The 18,461-nt window shown below is 41.6% G+C and overlaps 2 protein-coding genes across 5 annotated transcripts in view; one reads left to right on the top strand and one right to left on the bottom strand.

Annotated features, from left to right (window-relative positions):
- LOC105492980 (maelstrom spermatogenic transposon silencer) overlaps positions 1-4,129 on the bottom strand; it is a 33,278-nt gene extending 29,149 nt beyond the window's left edge. Inside the window, exons 1-4 of one of the 2 annotated variants that reach the window (XM_011760371.2) lie at positions 3,759-4,129; positions 3,414-3,506; positions 1,791-1,890; positions 403-558 (exon numbers count right to left, since the gene is read on the bottom strand). In XM_011760371.2, coding sequence (XP_011758673.2) covers positions 403-558; positions 1,791-1,890; positions 3,414-3,506; positions 3,759-3,890 — 481 coding nt within the window. In that variant the 5' untranslated portion in view covers positions 3,891-4,129. The remainder of the gene's footprint in view (positions 1-402; positions 559-1,790; positions 1,891-3,413; positions 3,507-3,758) is intronic. The other variant, XM_071075002.1, reaches the window with a different exon arrangement.
- Positions 4,130-4,175: 46 nt separating this feature from the next.
- The window catches only part of LOC105492982 (immunoglobulin like domain containing receptor 2), a 75,171-nt gene continuing 60,885 nt past the window's right edge, over positions 4,176-18,461 (top strand). Inside the window, exon 1 of one of the 3 annotated variants that reach the window (XM_011760376.3) lies at positions 4,176-4,222. The gene's annotated coding sequence lies outside the window, so the exon portion shown is untranslated. The other 2 variants (XM_011760372.3, XM_071074975.1) reach the window with 2 other exon arrangements.

The raw sequence follows: 18,461 nt of genomic DNA, 5'->3' as shown, positions 1-18,461 counted from the left end.
TAGATTCAGAGAGGTTAAATAATTTCTTCAAGGCTACAAAGCAATAGCAGCTTAAAAAGCTAGTCACCACTGCTGTGAAGGATGAGGTAGAGAAAGAAAAGATCATGGCATACACAGCTTTTAGAAAATCCCAAGATGTAAGGCCATAGGTAAGTGAATAGCAGGCTATGAATTGTTCAGATAGTCTATCCATCTGATTTTAATGGTAACTTGAGGTTAAAAGCCTAAACCAAAAAACCCTGTGTCAACACCTAATTCCTAACAGTTTTTCAGTATTATGAAGTCTTGCTACATTAAGAACACAGCTGTATATGACTTTGTAAGAAAAAGTACTATTGTCAAATAAAGTCAAGATTTAAAAAAAAAACAAACATACACTTTTAAGATCTAGCATCTACTTACCAGGATTTATAAAACTGTGGAAATCTGCCATAATACCTTCTTGGAGAGAATACTTAACACAGCCAATTTCACAAGGGAGGAAGCGCTGTTCACAATGAGGAGGTAGCTCGCCATGGCTAAAAATGTTCAAAAAATAAAAAATGCCTCCAAGGAGAGCTAAAAAAAAAATTGTAAGATAAAATGAATAAATGAATGTCTCAAATTTACCTCTTCCACAAAAGCCTCTTTAGTTGAAGGAAACAAAAATGTTTCAGAACAATTTTCTTTCTGTTCCTATATTCCTAAATGAGCTGGAAAAGAGAAAACTAATCAGCTGTACCGAATAAAGAAATCAAAATTTTTATAATTACACTTATCAAGGATTAAAGTAACCACTCTTCGCATGAAGCAACAAAATTATTCCAACTTGCAGCCAGCTCTACATAATTCGGCCATAGATAAGCCCTGAATCTCAGGAATGACATAGAGCAGTGACCCATATTCAACAAATGTAAAGGTTGGGGAAACGAAGCTAAGCAGAATCAATGTAGAAAGATTGTAATATAAAAACTATGAACAATTTAGTTCATTCTTTTTTCACTTTTTACCAATATATATAAGACCACCTATAAATCCTCTAAAAGAATAAAGGAATGTGAGAATGTGTGAAGTGTTATTTACCAAGACTGGTCACATTTAAGACTGTTAAAAGTTTATCAGTGTTCAACAAAGACAGAACACAACAAAACCAGACAGAAGGAATAGCAACGACCCTTATTAACTATGTTCTCTTCTTGGCAAGTTCCATAATTCATTTGTATCTTTATAACTCCCCTCCACCACCCAGGATTTTTAAATATTTTATTTTTAATTGACAAATAATAATTATATACATATTTATGAGGTACAATGTTGTTTTGATACATGTATACACCGCGGAATGATTAAATCAAGTCATTAACATATCCATCATCTCACTTTTTGTGGTGTGAATATGTAAAACTTGCTTTTACCAATTTTGAAACATACATTACATTAACTGTAGTCATCACACTGTAGAATAGATCTGAAAACCTTATCCCACCTGTTTACTTTTGTTTTTAAGTGTATTTAAGTGTCCAATTATAAACAAGTCTAAAAAATACCTATGTTTATCAACATATGGAGTGGTAGAAACAGAGACCAGATTTTTGTTAAAAAAAAAACAAAAAAAAACAAAAAACCACTCTCTCCTGTTTCATTTCAACAAATTACCTAATCTTTTATAATGTCAGTACCACAATATTTAACACTTGTAGTTAATTATTTTGAAATGGAGGATCAAAATGAACAGAAAACATTTTTACTGACAAATATAGTGTTTTGGGCACTCAAATTTATCTAAGCAAAATATTTCAGGATTACTCTACCTTGATCACCTTTTAAAGACAAAGTTGACATATCTGGAGGTGAAACATTCTGCTTTGGTACAAGCATGCCTGGCTTCCTCAGTGGTGTGAAAACAGGTTTCTAAAGAGGAAGAGAATGATTGGCCACATAAACTCTTGCTGGGCACTTTAGACCATATATTAAAATTTAGCCAAATAACTTCAAAACAGCCTAGAGATTACCAAGGTCAATGTATCCAATGAATAAATATATCTGTCAATAATACCAACACCCAAAGGCACAATAACAAATATATAAATATTCTGAATCAGAAAAGGAGTGGTAAATAACCAATGCCACTACTACTGAAAGCCATTTTGCCCACTACTGATTATCCAAGGTAATCATCCTGAGTCAGGCCAGTGGCCAAAAGCATACTATGCCCCAAAGTACTCTAATGTTGCTTGTTTTTCACTTAAAGTCAAAACCAGATTATGTTGTCTCCAAGTCTCACATGAGGTACACATACACCATAGCTTAAGTTTTGAGGAGAGATATCTTGTAAGAATAAGGCTTGCAAGTGTAAGTACAAACTCAACTGAGTTTCTACTCATAAATCCACAAAATAAAACTATCTCTTGAATTTCAATCCAATGTTGACAGTTTAAGAATGGAATTTTACCATGGAAGAATGGAAAAAACAAAGGGTGGGGTAACACCAATAATTACCTTGCACTTTCCTGATACAAATCAACAAGAAAACAAATTTTATTTAGTACTTTAACATTCTACTACACAGAAATTTACCCAAATAAACTTCATTCAACTTTTTTTGTTTTAGACAAAGTTTTGCTCTTTCGCACAGGCTGAAGTGCAGGGGCGCAATTCCGACTCACTACAACCTCCACCTCCCAGGTTCAAGCGATTCTCCCACCTCAGCCTCCTGAGTAGCTGCGACTACAGATGTCTGCCACCACGCCCAGCTTTCTTTATTTTTTATTTCTAGTAGAGTTGGGGTTTCCCCATGTTGGGCAGGTTGGTCTCAAATTCCTGACCTCAAGTGATCCGCCCTCCTCCGCTTCCCAAAGTGCTGGGATTACAGGCGTGAGCCACCGTGCCCAGCCTATTCAACTCTTGTAAGACATACACACATACACCAACTAATCCAAGTCTTGTTATTCCAATATTTTAAACACAGCAGCTGGCTTTGTTTCAGATGTCATTTTAAAAGAATGGTATTTTTTGCTAAAGAAAAAAAAGACAGAATGGTCTAAACTACTTTTAAGCCCCCACTGCCTCCCCCACCCCCACTAAGGCTCATTAATCACAGAAGAATTGAAAGGGACACCTTGATGTCATCCAGTACAACCCCTAGATGTTACACTCCCATTACTGATCAAAGTGTATTGTCCGCAGGTTTCCTAACAGGAATTCCCCACGTCTTTCACCACCAAATTACACCAATGTGTGCATGCCCTAGTTGTGGAGGCTGCTGGTTTCTTTTAACAGGCATTCTGACAGCAGGGGAAAAGAAGAACGTCGTCTTCGCACTAACCGAACCCCCAAAGGAGTCTACCCTTGACATTCACTCATTCACTCATCCAGCCTTTACTGAATACGTCTATGTGCCAGGCAGATGGCGGCTCTTCCCTTGTTAACTTTACCTGCTTCTCTGAAGGCCCAGAGTCCTTTCCCTGAGCGGCCCTCCACTCTCGAGCCATTTCTGCGTATTTCTCCTTTTCTTCCTCCCTCAGAAGCTTTTGGAGATTAAAGGGACAAAGAAGAGAAACCGCCATGAGGATCGAGTGCTCTAGGGCCCGCAGGCAGATGCCGGGGCATTACAGGGAGGTGGTTCTGGTGTCGGTTTGCCCAGGGCCACAAACCAGGACCTTCCTCTTCCTCTGGCAGGGCCAAGCCGCCCGACCTCCTCGAGGCCTTCTGCCCTCCCGCCTCACCCTCCGGCTTGCCCAACTGCCCTGACCAGCCCTCTCACTCCGCTCCAGCCTTACCGCCCAGTCTGCGGAGCAGTAGGGGATGGCATCAGCAACGCGAGCCACAGGCAGGCCTCGTCGCCGTAGTTCGGGGATCTTCTCCTGCACGAAGAAATAGTAAGCATTCCGGCTGGCCTTGCGGTTCGGCATGGCAGCGCGGTCCGGCTTCCCCACCTCAGACAGCACAAAGCACCGGCGCCCTCGCCGGGCTCCCGCCCTAAGTAACCGAGGTAGGCGCCTGCGCACGCAGCCCGCAATTCTCGGCCAATCAGGACGGGGCGCGCAGTCGCATTGCCCCTCTAGGGGGACAAACAGCCTGAGACTGGAAGATTCTGGCTCGTGCCGCCTTGGAGGTGAGGTGGGGAGAGAGCGCGGTCGCAGGTGGCAAGTGCTCTGATTGGCTGGGTGCGAGGCAGGCGGAGGCATTGTCACGTGGGAGGCCTGGAGCAATTGCTGTACATTATTGCGTAATGTGAGACAAAGTAGGTAGAGAAAAAGAGGAGCTGAGGGTGTTTCCGTGTTTTACAGGTACAAAGGGCCAGCTAGCTTTGTGCCAAGCACTGTGACAAGTGTTGAGGGGGGCAGCATGAGGAACAGGACAAATAAGGTCTTCCTTGCTCTCAAGTTTACAATCGAATAAGGGGAGAGGGTAACAAAAACCAGTGAACCAACAAAACCGAATTTTTTAAAAGTACATTAAAAAATAAGAGAAGGAAACACGGAGGAAGAGGTTGAGATTTAAAATATCCTTAAAGTTTTATAAATTTCCTCATAAAACTGTTTCTTTTTGTCAGTTTTATTCCCAAGTGACAATATTTTGAGATTTTGTGAAAAATTTCTTTTAAAAAATTATATTTCTTATTGGTTACTGCTGATGTCTAGAGAAGGTATTGATTTTAGTGTTAGTCCTGTGTATTTAGTCACAGTACTGATCTCTTATATTAGTTTAAATCGTGCTAATTGGTTCTCTTGGTTTTCTAATTCTGTTTCCCAGAGAAAATTCCTTTCTCGGGTCAGCTTTCTAAGTGTGTGTATATATGGGGTATGTATATGTTTTAAAATGAAGAATGGCAGTTGAAAATTTGATAAATTTCTGGATCTTTTCAGGTAATCACACGGTTTTATCTCTTAATTTTTTTTTTTTTTTGTAGACAGGGCCTCAGCCTGTCACCCAGGCTGGTGTGCAGTGGCATGATCTCAGCTCACTGCTGCCTAGACCTCCCGGGCTCAAACAGGACCTCCCATCTCAGCCTCCCGAGTAGTTGGGGCTACAGGTGCACACCACCAGGCCCTGGTGATTTTTCTGTTTTTTGTGGAGATGAGGTCTCCCTATGTTGCCCAGACTGGTCTTAAACTTCCGGGCTTAAGTGATCTGCCTGCCTAGGCCTCCCAGAGTGCTGGGATCACAGGCATAAACCACTGAACCCGGGCTAATTTGTTAACATAAAGAATATTGCTAGATTTTTCTAATGTTGATGCATCCTACCATTCCTAGTATAAACTATTGTTGATCATGAGGCTTTGCTTATTTTTTAAAAAACATAATATAGAATTTTGACTTCCTTGATTATAGTAATATTGAACTGTATAGATTTTGTGGTATTTTCTTTACCAAATATTGTTATCAGGGTTGTGTTCAGATTGAATAAGAGATGGGAATTATCTATTCCTTGACAGGTTGGTAGAGCATATTAGTAAAACTGTCTGGTCTTTCATATCTTTGGTGGGTGAGTCAACCTTTAACTACCATTTCAATATCTTTTGTATGGTTATTAGTCTTCTCAGTTTTCTTAGTTTTCCTCACCTAATTTTTGTAATTATATTTTCCTAGAAAAAGTGTCTATCTCATTTAGATTTTTCTAGTGTATTGGTATAAAATATAGCAAGGATCTGAAGCAGCTGGAACTTTCATACGTTATTGTTGGGACAACTACTTGACAGTTTCTTATACTTATCATAGGACCCAGCAATTCCATTCTTCTAGAAAAATGAAAATACATGTGCACAAAGCCTTGTAGATGAATTTTGACAGTAGCACTATTCATAAGAGCTCCAAGCTGGACAACCCAAATGTTCATCAACAGGTGAACTGATAAATTGTGGCACATTCATATAGTAGACTACTACTCAAGAATGACAAGGAATGAACTACTGATATTCGACATGGATGAATCTTGAAATTTTGTTGAGTGAAAGAAGGCATACATAAAAGTATACAGAGGATGTGATTCAATATATACAAAACTTGAGAAAAGGTAAAACTGTAGTTATAAAAATCAGATCAGCAGTTACCTGGAATCAGGAGGTGGGGAGAGGAGATTGAGAACTGACACAGGGAACCTTCTGGGTTGTCAGAAATGTTCTCTACCTTAATTGTGGTGTTGGTGGCTATTAGTAGTATCTATTTGTCAAAATTCATCAAACTACGGACTTAAAATATGTGCATTTCATTTTAAAGTCAGTAAAGTTGACTTTAAAAAACATTGGCATAAAAACAAATGTAACAGATGATTGTAATTTTAAACACACACACACACACACGTCCCCTTCCTTTTCATTCCTAATATTATTTATGTTTTTTGGGTTTTTTCCCTTAGTACTTATCAAATTTTGTTTATTTTGTTGATCTTTTAAAAAACACTTTTGGTTTTATTGATCCACTTTACAGTTTTTCTTTCCCTTTCCACACATTTCTGCCTTAAGTTTATTAATTCCTTCTTTCTACTTCAGGCTGTTTTATGTTTCTTTTTTTAGTTTCTTGAATAAAAAGCTTTGTTCAATTCATTTTCTTGCCTGTTTATTATATTTCTAATTTTTCCCTTCTCTGCGTTAGCTGGATTGATAAGTATTTTTTGCTGTACTTTCTCTTCCACTGGTTTTAAAGTTATACATTCTCTTTCTTCATTCTGTTGTTACCCATAAATTTTAGTGCACTTGTGTTAAAACTTACATTTTTATCACAACTTTTACAGCTAATAGGTATTCACATTCCCTCTTCCCAAATAGACAAAAAGCTTAGAAAATTATTACTTCTTCCCACTCCATGCACCACCATCCCAATTCTGTTTCCCACCTTGGTATCATCTGGGATTTTAATTTCACATTGCTTTTTTTTTTTATAACAACATTTAGATATGATTGAAGTATAATAAACACAATATATCTAAAGTGTACAATTTATTGAGTTTAAACTTATGTGTACACCTGTGAAACCATCACTGCCATCAAGATAATGAACATATCTATCCCCTAAAGTTTCCTCACTACTCCTTTAAGCTGCTTGAAGTTGCCCACGGTTTACTCATGTTCTGTTCATTTTTTCCTTCAGTCTTTTTTCTGTTTCATTTTGCAGTGTCCAGTGGTGTCTTTGTGTTTACTAATACTTTCTTCTGTAATATCTAATCTGCATTAATCCCATCCAGTGTATTTTTCATATCAGATTATTTATTTTCATCTCTAGAAGTTGATTGGGTCTTTTTAAAAATCTAAAAACCTTTAAGCATATCTCTACTTAATGTAGTCTATCCTTCATGTTACATTATTTAACATGGAATATAGTTGCAACATGTAATATAATTATAATAACCATTAATTCTTATCTACTCATTGTATTATCTGTTTCATTTCTGGGTCTGTTTCTACTGATTCATTTTTCTTATGGGTTATGTTGTCCTGCTTCTTTTGTATGCTTGGTAATATTTGATTGGATACTGGTCATTGTAAATTTTACCCTGTTTAATGCTGCATATTTCTATATTCTTATAAACATTATTGGGCTTTGTTGTGGGACACAGTTCTGTTACTTGGAAACAGTTTGAGGCTGTTTTTCACTCTTTTTAGGCTTGCTTTTCTGCTTTGTTATTTGAGATTAGAGCAATCTTTAAGGCTAATTTTCTCCTCTACTGATATAACATCTTTCTGAGTACTGTACTTGATATTCTATAAAATTTGGAGCGAAATTCCACTTTGGCTGATGGGAATACAAACTATTTCTAGTCCTATGTGAATTCCAAGGATGGTTACTTGTAATCCTTTCAGGTTGTTCTTTCTTTGGCTTTGTGTAGTTTCTTCCCACACATGCACTGATCAGTATTCAGCTCAGGCTTCAAGTGAGATCCTTACCACATCTCCAGAGCCTTTTTTTTTTTTTTTTTTGTCATTTTGCTGTTCCCTTGTTTCTGGTAGTCTGCCCTGCAAACTCTACCCACTATGGCGCACCTGGATACCCAACTCCATCTCCTCAACTCAAGGAGACTCCACTGGGCTCTGCCTAGGTAACCCATTTTGATACTGCATTCCGATACTCTCTCCAGGCAGCTACCTGTGACAATCACAGAGCTCACCTTGTTTGCTGCTGTTCTTTCAGGGGTTACTCATCACTACTCCCCAATGTCTAGTGTCTGGAAACATTGTTTCATATATTTTGAACAGTTTTTTTATTAGGTTGGTGCAAAAGTAATTGCAGTTTTGTTTCAAGCTACTGGATACATTCATTTCTTGTTACTCCACCTTGGGCAAGATGGCTTTTTCATATTTTAACATTTTTTAAACCATATTTAGATTTAACTACCCAATTTTTAGATGGGTGATCAGGGCAAACCTCTCTGGGGAGCAGGTGACTTTTATGAGAAAGGATGGAAGGAATAGAGTTAGTCATGTGAAGAATTGAAAGAACACAGTTCTAGACAGAGGGAACAGTATGTGTAAAAGCCTCAGGTGATAAAGAATTGGGTGTGTCTTCAGAACAGATGGAAGACTAGTTAGTGTTGCTGTACTGTATCTAGTCAGGTGAAGAATGGTGCCTGCCGAGGTTGGAGTGATCAACAGGGATCTGGGCTTGACCATGACCATTGTAAGGGGTTCAAATATTGCTCTAAGTACAATTGGTGTTCATTTAGGGGGGCTATTTTATATTTATTTATTTATTTTTAATTGACAGATACAAATAGTATATATTGTGTACAACATATTTTGAAATATGTATATGTTGTGGAATGGCTAAATTGAATGAATTAACGTATGCAATACTTCACATACTTATACTTTTTTGTGGTGAGAACACTTGAGATCTACTCTATCTAAGGGTTTTTAAAAAACATGTCATGTTTTCTATTTGGAGAAGGGGTTCAAAGTGTTAAGAATGGGCATGGTGAGACCAGTTAGGAGGCTCCTTCAAGAGTCCATGTGAGCGATGATGGCAACCTCAACAGAAAAGAAAGGCTGGGCTCAAATTGTATTTTGGGAAAAATAGAACTAGCTAATGGATTGGTTGTAGGAGTAAGAAAAAAGGAGGAGTCCTAGGATTTTGGCTTGAGTATCCCACTGGCACTTAGTGCTTTTACTAAGATAGAGAGGACTTTGGGGCAGAGGGAGACGGTGCTAATGCCAAGAAGGGTCCAAGGTCCAAAGCTCCCGATAATTTCTATTATCTGCTCCTCTCCTCACAGGTCCTTTTTTTTTTTTTTTTGAGACAGGATCTCATTCTGTCAACCAGGTTCCAGTGCAGTGGCACAATCACAGCTAACTGCAGCCTAAGTCCCATGGGCTCAAGTGATCCTCCCACCTCAGCCTCCTGAGTAGCTGGGAATACAGGTGTGTGCCACCATGCCCAGATAATTTTTGTATTTTGTGTAGAGATGGGGTTTTGCCATGTTGCCCAGACTGTCCTCAAACTTCTGGGTTCAAGTGATCTGCCTGCCTCAGCCTCCCAAAGTGCTGGGATTACAGGTGTGAGCCACTGCTCCTCTCCTTCTTTGATAAAATTTATTTTTTTCTATTTTACGTAAGTACTACATAAACAGAACAGCTTTCCCCACTTTCCAACCAGACTGATTTTTTTTCTATTCAGAAATTCTAAAGGGTGGCAGGTTTGGGTTGAAATATGTGGAGGGGGTGGATCAAGAGTTCTATTATGGACATGTTCATTTTGAGATGCCTACTATATATTCAAGTGGAGATGTCAAATAGGCAATTGACCTTGTAAGTCTGGAGTTCTGGGCTTGAGAAAGAATTCAGAAGTAAGCCACATAAAGATGGTATTTAAATTCATGAACTAGATGAGATCATCTAAAGAGAGAGTGAAGAGAGAGAAAAAAAGGATCCAGGATGGAGTCCTGAGGAAAACTAGCATTTAGAAGCCAGAGAAGGAAGACCCAGTAAAGATGACTGAGAAGAATATGTGAAAAAGTAGGAAGAAAGGCAGGAAAACCAAGAAAGGCGAGTGATTTCAGTAGCAAGTGGTTCATTTATTCAATAGGTATTTATTCAGAATCCACTGAATACCAGCCTCTATTTTAAGCACAAGAATAGGTTGAATAGAACAAAGCTTATAGTGGAAAAAAACAGGTAATAAAGAAATAAACTATTACCTATATAACAAGATGTCAGAACATCTTTTTGGACAATAAGTCCAATGAAGAAAAATAATGTAAGATATGGGAATAGCAACAGATAGAGGGTACAGTTTTAGGGTGGTTAGTAAAGGCCCTATATGAAGAAATGAAATTTGAGCAAAGACTAGAAGGAAGAGAGCAAGTAAACCATGAAGATATCTGGAGAAGAGCATTCCAGGTAGAAAGAATAGCAAGTGCAAAGGCTCTGAGGTGGGAGCACATCAGGTATGTTTGAGGAATAGCAAAGTAAGTCACACGGCTGGAGTAAAGTGAGTGAGGGGGAAAGTAGAGAGAATATTAGCGAGGGAGCTAGGGCCATATCATATAGGATTTATAGGGCCACCATAAGGACTTTAGATTTTGTCTAAATTGGGGGAAACCATTGGAGATTTGGATGACTATTACTTTTTTTTAAAATTAAGTATGAGGTGTGATTTTCAACCAAGTACGTGTTATGCAAACCACTGAAGAGCACCACAAGTGTTCGTGGAAAATGTGGCTGAGTTTTTTCCTGATGGTAGTTTAAGTGAAGGCTCAACATTATTCAGTGTGCATCTTCCCTCCTGTGCTAATAATAATAATAGTAGTAATAATTGGTGACATTCATTGTAAGCTACATCCGGCTTTCTGCTAAACACTCCACAAGGGTTATCTTATCTCCCCTTCACAACAACCCTGTGAAATAGATTCCATGATTATCCCCATATTGCAGAAAAGGAAATTGAGACTTAGAGTGGTAAGGTGACTTCCGCATGCCACACAGCCTTTGAGTGGCTTTGATATCTATGAGATCCCAGCTTAACACTCATTCCAATCTGTTTATCTTAGATATTCAAGGTTGTTTACTACCTGATGCTTTGCCAAAGTTAAGAGAGAAATTTCTGAGTACCATGTAGACATTGTTTGAATGTGCTCAGATTCTTTAGTAACTCAACGTGATGTCCGGTTGATTCCTCCTGCTTGCAATATACATGTGAATTCTACCTCTTGTGACTCCTTGCAATGTCTTTCTCAATTGGTGTTAGCATTCTCTTCGTGCTGCCCCTTTTTAGGTGCTTGTTACTTCTTGAGCTCTTGTAATCTCTCCCATGGAAGAGACCTCAATCTGTTGTCTCTGTCTCCATCAATTCATCCTACACCCTGTGGCCAGAATAACTTTGCTGAGAAACAGGTCTGATCTTGTTCTACTTAGAAATTCTCATGGATGGTACATTGCCTGTGGAATTACATCCAGATCTGGTAGCTTGGTTTCCCTTGGTTCAACCTCAGCCTACCTTTCCAGCCTTATTGCTGACTCTGCCCTTTGTAAACCCATGCTCTGGGCAGCAGTTCCTGTTCTCACTTCTGCCTGTTGCTTGTGCATCTGTGCTACCTCCTGCTCCCTTTCTGCCCCTAGAAATTCTGTCCAGATGATGTTTCAAGCTTAGCTCAGGGGTCACCTTTTCATGAAGATGTCTCTGACCAGGACTACTGATAAATAATTGACCCTCCCCCACTTAAATTTCCTACCATATTTGGTACATGTCCTAATACAGGCCCTGTCACACCATCATACTTAAAGACCACATATTTGCCTCCCTCCCTCCCTCTCTACACACATGGAGACAACTCAAATGTAAGCTCTTTGACATAAGGGGCTGCGATTCATTCATCTTTGAATTTGTATTAGTTTTTAATTTCTAGATAGCATAGTGTCTAGAATATAGTAAGTATTCAATAAATGTGTGTGGAATAAATGAATGAATTCAGGGAAGAGAAAAGGAGAGATGAGGAAAAGGGAAGATGAATACACTGGGGGCAGTTTGTAATTAATTAGACAAGTACACATTGATCATCTCTATGTAAAAGGCACCTACTCAGAATTGGGGAAGGAGTACAGAATTAACACTTCTATGAGAGATCCTCACCCCGCTACTTCAACACGAAGGTCAAGGCTGCTGTTTTCTAACCCTGGTCTTTAAAGCCCACATGCCACTTCTCTTGCTTGAGCAGTTTCTTTTCATGGTGCTCGATGTTCTGGCCTTCTCATTCTAGCTCTCTTCCCTGCCCATTTTCTGGGGGTGAGGTCATCGGATGACATATTTGTTCTGGCTCATTTCCCTCTCTCAGGTTCTGTCTTTGACCTGTGCCAGGAAGAAGGCCTTTAGAAGAATGCATAGGGCTAGGCTCCGAGAAGCAGTCTTCTGGCTAAATCACCAAGACCCAGAGTGAAAGGCAGCTTCATCTTGTAAACTATAGGCAGTCAGTTACCCTTTCTTTCTATAACCTTTGGGCTGTAGGAAGCTGCTTGACTACTAGTATAAGAATTGCTCTGCTGCTCATCTGGGGGGCTGTCAATGCTGTTCTGGTCTCCAAAGGATGCTAACAATGAAATAAAAACAGAAACAAAAGCAAACACTGGAGACAGGGCTCCTAAAAGAGCAGTAACCTTCATCTCTGGCTCTGTAACTCACAAAGAAATTATAGGTTGTACTGTCAGTAAAAGCTCCCAGGGCTCAACTGCTTATAATTAACTTGATTAACTGCTCACGATTGAGACATAATGAGGACAGGTGTACATCTAGGGGCTTTGTATCTGGCTGAAGATACAGGCCTGACAAAACCCCTGTCACTCCTTCTTCTTCTCTCCTTTCTGCAGGGATGTCCTAGAGACTGGAGGACAAATTTACAATGAGTAAATGTTGGCATGGGCACAGCTTTTGTCCAGCACCTTTTCCTATATTATAGAAATATTAGAGGGTATAGAAAGTTGTAGGCTGGGCATAGTGGCTCAAACTTGTAATCCCAGCACTTTGGGAGGCTGAGGTGGGAGGATTGCTTGAGCCCAGGAGTTTGAGACCAGACTGGGCAACATAGCAAGATGCAGTCTCTAAAAAATATATATATATATAAAAAATTAGCTGGGCATGGTGGCATGCACTTGCAGTCCCAGCTACTTGGGAAGCTGAGGCCGGAGGACAGCATTGAGCCTGGTAGTTTAAGGTTGCAGTGAGCTATGATAGCACCATTGCAGTCCAGTCTGGGTGACACAGAGTCAGACCCTGTCTCTAAAAGAAAGAAAGAAAATTATAAAGAAAAAATACAAATGAATGATGATCTTCCCAGAGGTAACCATTGTTACTCATTTGTTTCCTTTGTCCCTTTTAAATGTATGTTTTCATATTTGATAGCAAGCTCTGAATATACTTTTATGTTTTTTTTTTTTCCTGCACATTATCCTTAGATGGACCTTTTTAGGGAATGCATTGGTAGAGAGCTAATTCAGGCAAGGGCTGCCCCCACTGTTGAGCAGGATCTAGCCTTTGGATGAGGCACACAAAGCATCACCTAATTCAGCACCCAGCACCACTGCAGTTGGATTTGAAGCCTGAGATTGCAGGTTCTTGGATTAAATCTGCTGGAAGTACATGGAATTTTCAACACATTCTCCCAACCTTTTACCTTTTTAAATTTCTAGATAGCATAGTGTCTACTGTACACTGTTCTTGCCAGTTCAGATTTTTTTCTTTTTTTTTTTGGCATAATGCATTTGTATATTTGCATTTCCTTTCTTTAAAGCATTTTCTTAATGAAACAATTTATTCCTCAACATGAAAGGACTTCAAGATTGAAAATGTTTTTGGTTTTCAGTATAGGGTGCCTAGAGTCTCCAGTCTTTTTAGTTCCTTGGTTTTTTTAGTTCCAGTTTTTTTAGTTCCTTGGTTTAATTTAGTTTTTTTAACTTATAATTCATTGAGGGTGGTTTTGAAGGTATGGAGGATGGGAAAGATAACAAACCCAAAAGGTAGCAGGAGAAAAAAAAGATGGACCAAACTTACATGAGAAAAATGGTATCTGTTTCAGAGTCATACTTCATATATCCCTCTTGGAATGTAGGATCAGAGAGGAGAAGTAGAAATAGGATTTTATCTGTGTGCTTTAAACAGACTCACGTTAAGCAGTATTCATGTGCATGCATGCCTGTGTGTCTGCAATGAAATCATGTTTTAAAGAGGATTCAGCTACATTATATTTATAACTATGTGGTTGCTACCAGCTACCAGCATGTCTCCTTGCGGTGGTTCACTTCTCTTTTCTCTGTGTCCTAATTCTGTTCTATAGTGTAGAGCTTTGCTGAAGCAGCCTGTTAGTTCCCCCACCACATACAATCCCAGCTGTGGCTTCCTGGGAATCTTATTCTGGTCCCATACAGGTCCTTGTTCTGCCATGTTTGTCTCATTGCAGTAGAAAGTTTGAAGTATTGCAGATCCAGACCCTTTCCTTGGCTGTGATGAATCAATCTCTCTATTTGGGGTCCTGTCCTATTAGTTCAGAATGAATGGACAACTGGAGCTTAACTAGATCCAAGGTGCAGTAGAAAACATCAGCTCAACAGCTTCCCAGGAGAACAAAAAGAGGTATTGCTTCTTAAACATTAATGTGCATTGGAAGCACCTGGGGGAAGTGGTTAAACCGCAGATTTATGGGCTCCACCTGGAGTTTCTGAGCTCATTATTTCTAGTAGAGCCTGGGAATCTGTGTTTAAACAAACACAGTAATATGATCCTGATACTGGAAGTTCAGAAACCACATTGGGACTCTGGGTGCCATATCCCATCAACCACCACCAATATGGAAAAATAACACCATTTTCCCATCCTCTTTTCACCTCCATCCCTTAGGCTATATGTATTGAATCATTACATATACTACAACATTTATATTAACCCTTCATCACCTTGGTAATATCATGTGCAAGGTGATGGAGGGGCACACACTGTGATTCACTCCAGTTTAGCATCCCCTTCAGGATGGCCTGGGCCCCACTCACTCAGGAAGATTCAGGATATACCATGTGTAACTCTGGCTATAAAGCAGACATGCAGGGCACTACATGGAAAACACATTTCTGGGATGATGGACAAGGCAACTGCATTCTATGATTCATTGTGGCACAAGTGTTTCTTCAAGTCTCCTGATTTCTTGTTCAACTACACATAGATACCTCCTCTGAGCAGACATGAGTTCATTTCTGTGGGCATTCACGTTCCACTTCATATACACATCCAGGCTCCCTTCACTCAGTCCATCTCCCATTTTTCACATGTATAAACTTGCTCATATGTCCAAGTTTTGCATAAAATGCCATTATTTTTTGAGACAGGGTCTCACTCTTTCACCCAGGCTGGAGTCCAGTAGCGTGGTCACAGCTCACTGCAGCCTCACCCTCGCAGGTTCAAGTGGTCCTCCCACCTCAGCCTCCAGAGTAGCTGGGACTACAGGTATGCACAACCATGCCTGGCTAATTTTTGTATTTTTTGTAGAGATGGGGTTTCACCATGTTACTCAGGCTGGTCAAACTCCTGAGCTCAAGTGAGCTGCCCACCTCAGCTTCCCCAAGTGCTGAGATTACAGGTGTGAGCCACTGCACCTGGCCAAAATGCCACTGTTATGTGCGCTTAGATAATAAACCTATTCAAGCTCTTTTGTGCACTGTGTGGCACACACACATACATGCAGTAAATGGCAGAGCATAATACAAACATAAGGTATTATTATGAGGTATAAATACACCTCAATCTTCTGGTGTAGATGTTCTTTTTATGGTGCAAACAGTATATGCTTTAGAGTCAGATTCAAATCTTAGCTCTGCCACTTACTAGTAACCTGATCTTAGAGAAGTTAGTTAAATGCTCTGGGCCTAAGTTCCCTGTTTAGGGTTAAATGAGAAGGCTTGTAAAACATGTAGAACTCTGCCTAGAACCTAATAGGAAACTCACAAATGTTAGGTACCTCCTATATTTTTATTTTTCTGTCTATGAAAGGAAATAGTCCTCAAATTTCTCTCATGCAGTACATAGCATGAAAAATCATCCTGGCCAAAATAAGCAAAGAAAGAGTTTATGAAAGGATATTGGGTGGCTCAAAGAATTGCCGGGGAAGTGAAGAGCCAAGTGTAGAAGAGAGGCTAGACCCCAGAGAGCCTGCAAGACCACAGGCAAAAATCACACCTTGGAGCATCCTGGTGGCTTGACCTCTGCCACAGCTGATCGTGTACACTGGATGCTGCTGCTGCTGCCTCAGTGACAAAATCAATTCTCCACTGTCCTTGTTCCTTATATCCACCACTTGCTCCAGAATCAAAAAGCTCTGAGGGAGAGGTCAGCCTGGCTATGCCAGGGGCCCTGGCCTGCACTCCAGCTGGGATGGTCAGGAAGGTGGCTCTAGACTTTCTGGCTTCTGCAGTTGGAATTCCTCAGAATAAGAAGGAATTGAGATGTCAGGCAGCCATAAAAGACAGCTGTCCAGGGTTTACTCTTACCATTTCTCACATGTTCACATACATATCCTCCCTGTCTGCATACACATTCACTCTCAGGTGTGGAGTCTGCCTGCTCCAGGAACTCCCCTCCAGCCTGGCACCACTCTGTTTTCAGATGCTACCTGAGACCTTTCTGCTATGTCTCTTTCCTCTACCCAGAATGCCCTCGCCTGCCCCCTTTCCACCAGGGATCCTTGAATGGCTCAAATCTTGTGCTTTCTGCAAATGCCAACTCAGATATTACCTCTCCTTTATCGTGGTGCCCCCACCCTACCCACGACTTACTCCTTACTCTATGTTCCCAAGGCACTTTCTCTATGTCTCCATTACTGCACTTGCCCCGTTTTACTACGAATAAGTATCATGTCTTTAATGATCTGACCTTCCTCCCTTTCCTGGACCCAAGATGAGGCTCCTAAGGGCAGGAAGTCTATCTCGTTCCACTTTGTAACCTTAGTTCTTACACCTAGTAGAGGCTTCATATATATATTTCTTAAGAAAATCATACATTTCTCAGTTCTCTCTCAACGCATTACATTTTGAGACACAAGACAAATCCGTCTGACAAATAGGAATAATCCATGTGAATGCGTGCTGGAATCTATAAAGTGTTGGATGGATTTAAGCCGTTATAATCATTTATCTCATTCTGGTTTTACATATTTTCTGTTAAAGGGCCGGATGCCCTTATTCTACCTCATATTTTAACAGGAAAAAGTAATGACGCGAGATTCCCGCCTACCTTTTTCAATTCTGCGGAGCCTCCTGCCTGGTTCCTTGCACTGTCAAAAAGGAAACCAGACGGAGGGGCGGCGGTACCGCAGAAACGAACATTCTAGCCTAGAGGACTTGCTAGTTAAGTCCCGTAAGAAGTTACGCCAAGTCCCCGCCGTCCCCCACCCTCGCCGCTGTCGCTCTCTCCCGGTTCAGGTTGGCTGTGGCAGCCTGCAGCCACTGCTCGAGTCCCCAGCCCGCGTTCTCGCCGGGGTTCCCGAGCGCGGGCGTCCCTGGGAGAAGCCGCGATGGTCGCTCCCAGCTCGGCGCGGCCCGCGGGGCGGCCTCCCCGGCGCCTCTCGCTGCCTGCAGCCCAGCGGCCCCTTCTCCCTGCGTGGCCTCAATCACTCCACGCTGACCTCTGGGCCGCCGGGGGCCAGCACGTGACAGAGAAACTTTGGCAGTCGGGGCAGCGGGCGGCGGGGCGGAGGCGCGGGAGGCGTTGCGGCGGCCGAGCTCCCCCGCGCGGCGGGCTCTGCGGCGGGGAGACGCTAGCCCCGCGCCGCGCTGCCTGGGCGTGCGGATGCGCCGCCGAGCGCCGCGCGGACCCCGGAAGCCTGCGGCAGCGCGCGCTCCGCCGGCGGCGCGATACAGCCCCCGGCCCCGCCTGCGCGGCCGGCCCGGCGGGCGCTGCGCCCGGGGACGCCTGGTGTCCGCCGCTCCGCCGCCGCCCGCTGCCGCGGGGTGACAGCAATCCTTCTGCTCCAGCCGTTTCCCACTTTCCTCACTCCGTAATTCGGATGGGAAGTTGGGGAAGATGGACAGGGTCTTGCTGAGGTGGATTTCTCTCTTCTGGCTAACAGGTAAGAGTCCTTTTCTGCGGAAACGAATAACTTTGTATATTCCTGTAGTGGTTCTGTTCTCACCGCGCCCCCACCCCCCATTTTCCTCCTTACTGACCATGTTTAAAGCTGCTTAGCGGTCTGGTGGAAAGTGGGGGAGGGGGCAGCGTGTGTGTGTGTGAGAGAGAGAGAGAGAGAATGATGGGGGCGGCGGGGGAGAAGCCCAATGACAAGTGAGACGCATCTAGATGCAGGTGTTTGACTCATTGGCGCTGAGGTTGTTCTTTCGAATGTGCATTTCCCCTCCATAAAACGGTTCTCCTTCGGTCTTATCCTGAGTTTGTAATGCTGTGAGTCCTGGGAAAAGCCTGGCTGGAATCAAGGAAGCTCAGAGGGAACTGATTAATTAAATGAACTGGTTTTCTGGAGGTGGGGGCTGGAGGACTGCCTCCTTAATTTTTTCCCTAGAGAA

This window comes from Macaca nemestrina, chromosome 1, assembly GCF_043159975.1.
Source record: "Macaca nemestrina isolate mMacNem1 chromosome 1, mMacNem.hap1, whole genome shotgun sequence".
NCBI lineage: Eukaryota > Metazoa > Chordata > Mammalia > Primates > Cercopithecidae > Macaca > Macaca nemestrina.
The sequence above is the reverse complement of the archived record's forward strand: the minus strand, read 5'-3'. Positions and strand labels throughout refer to the sequence as shown.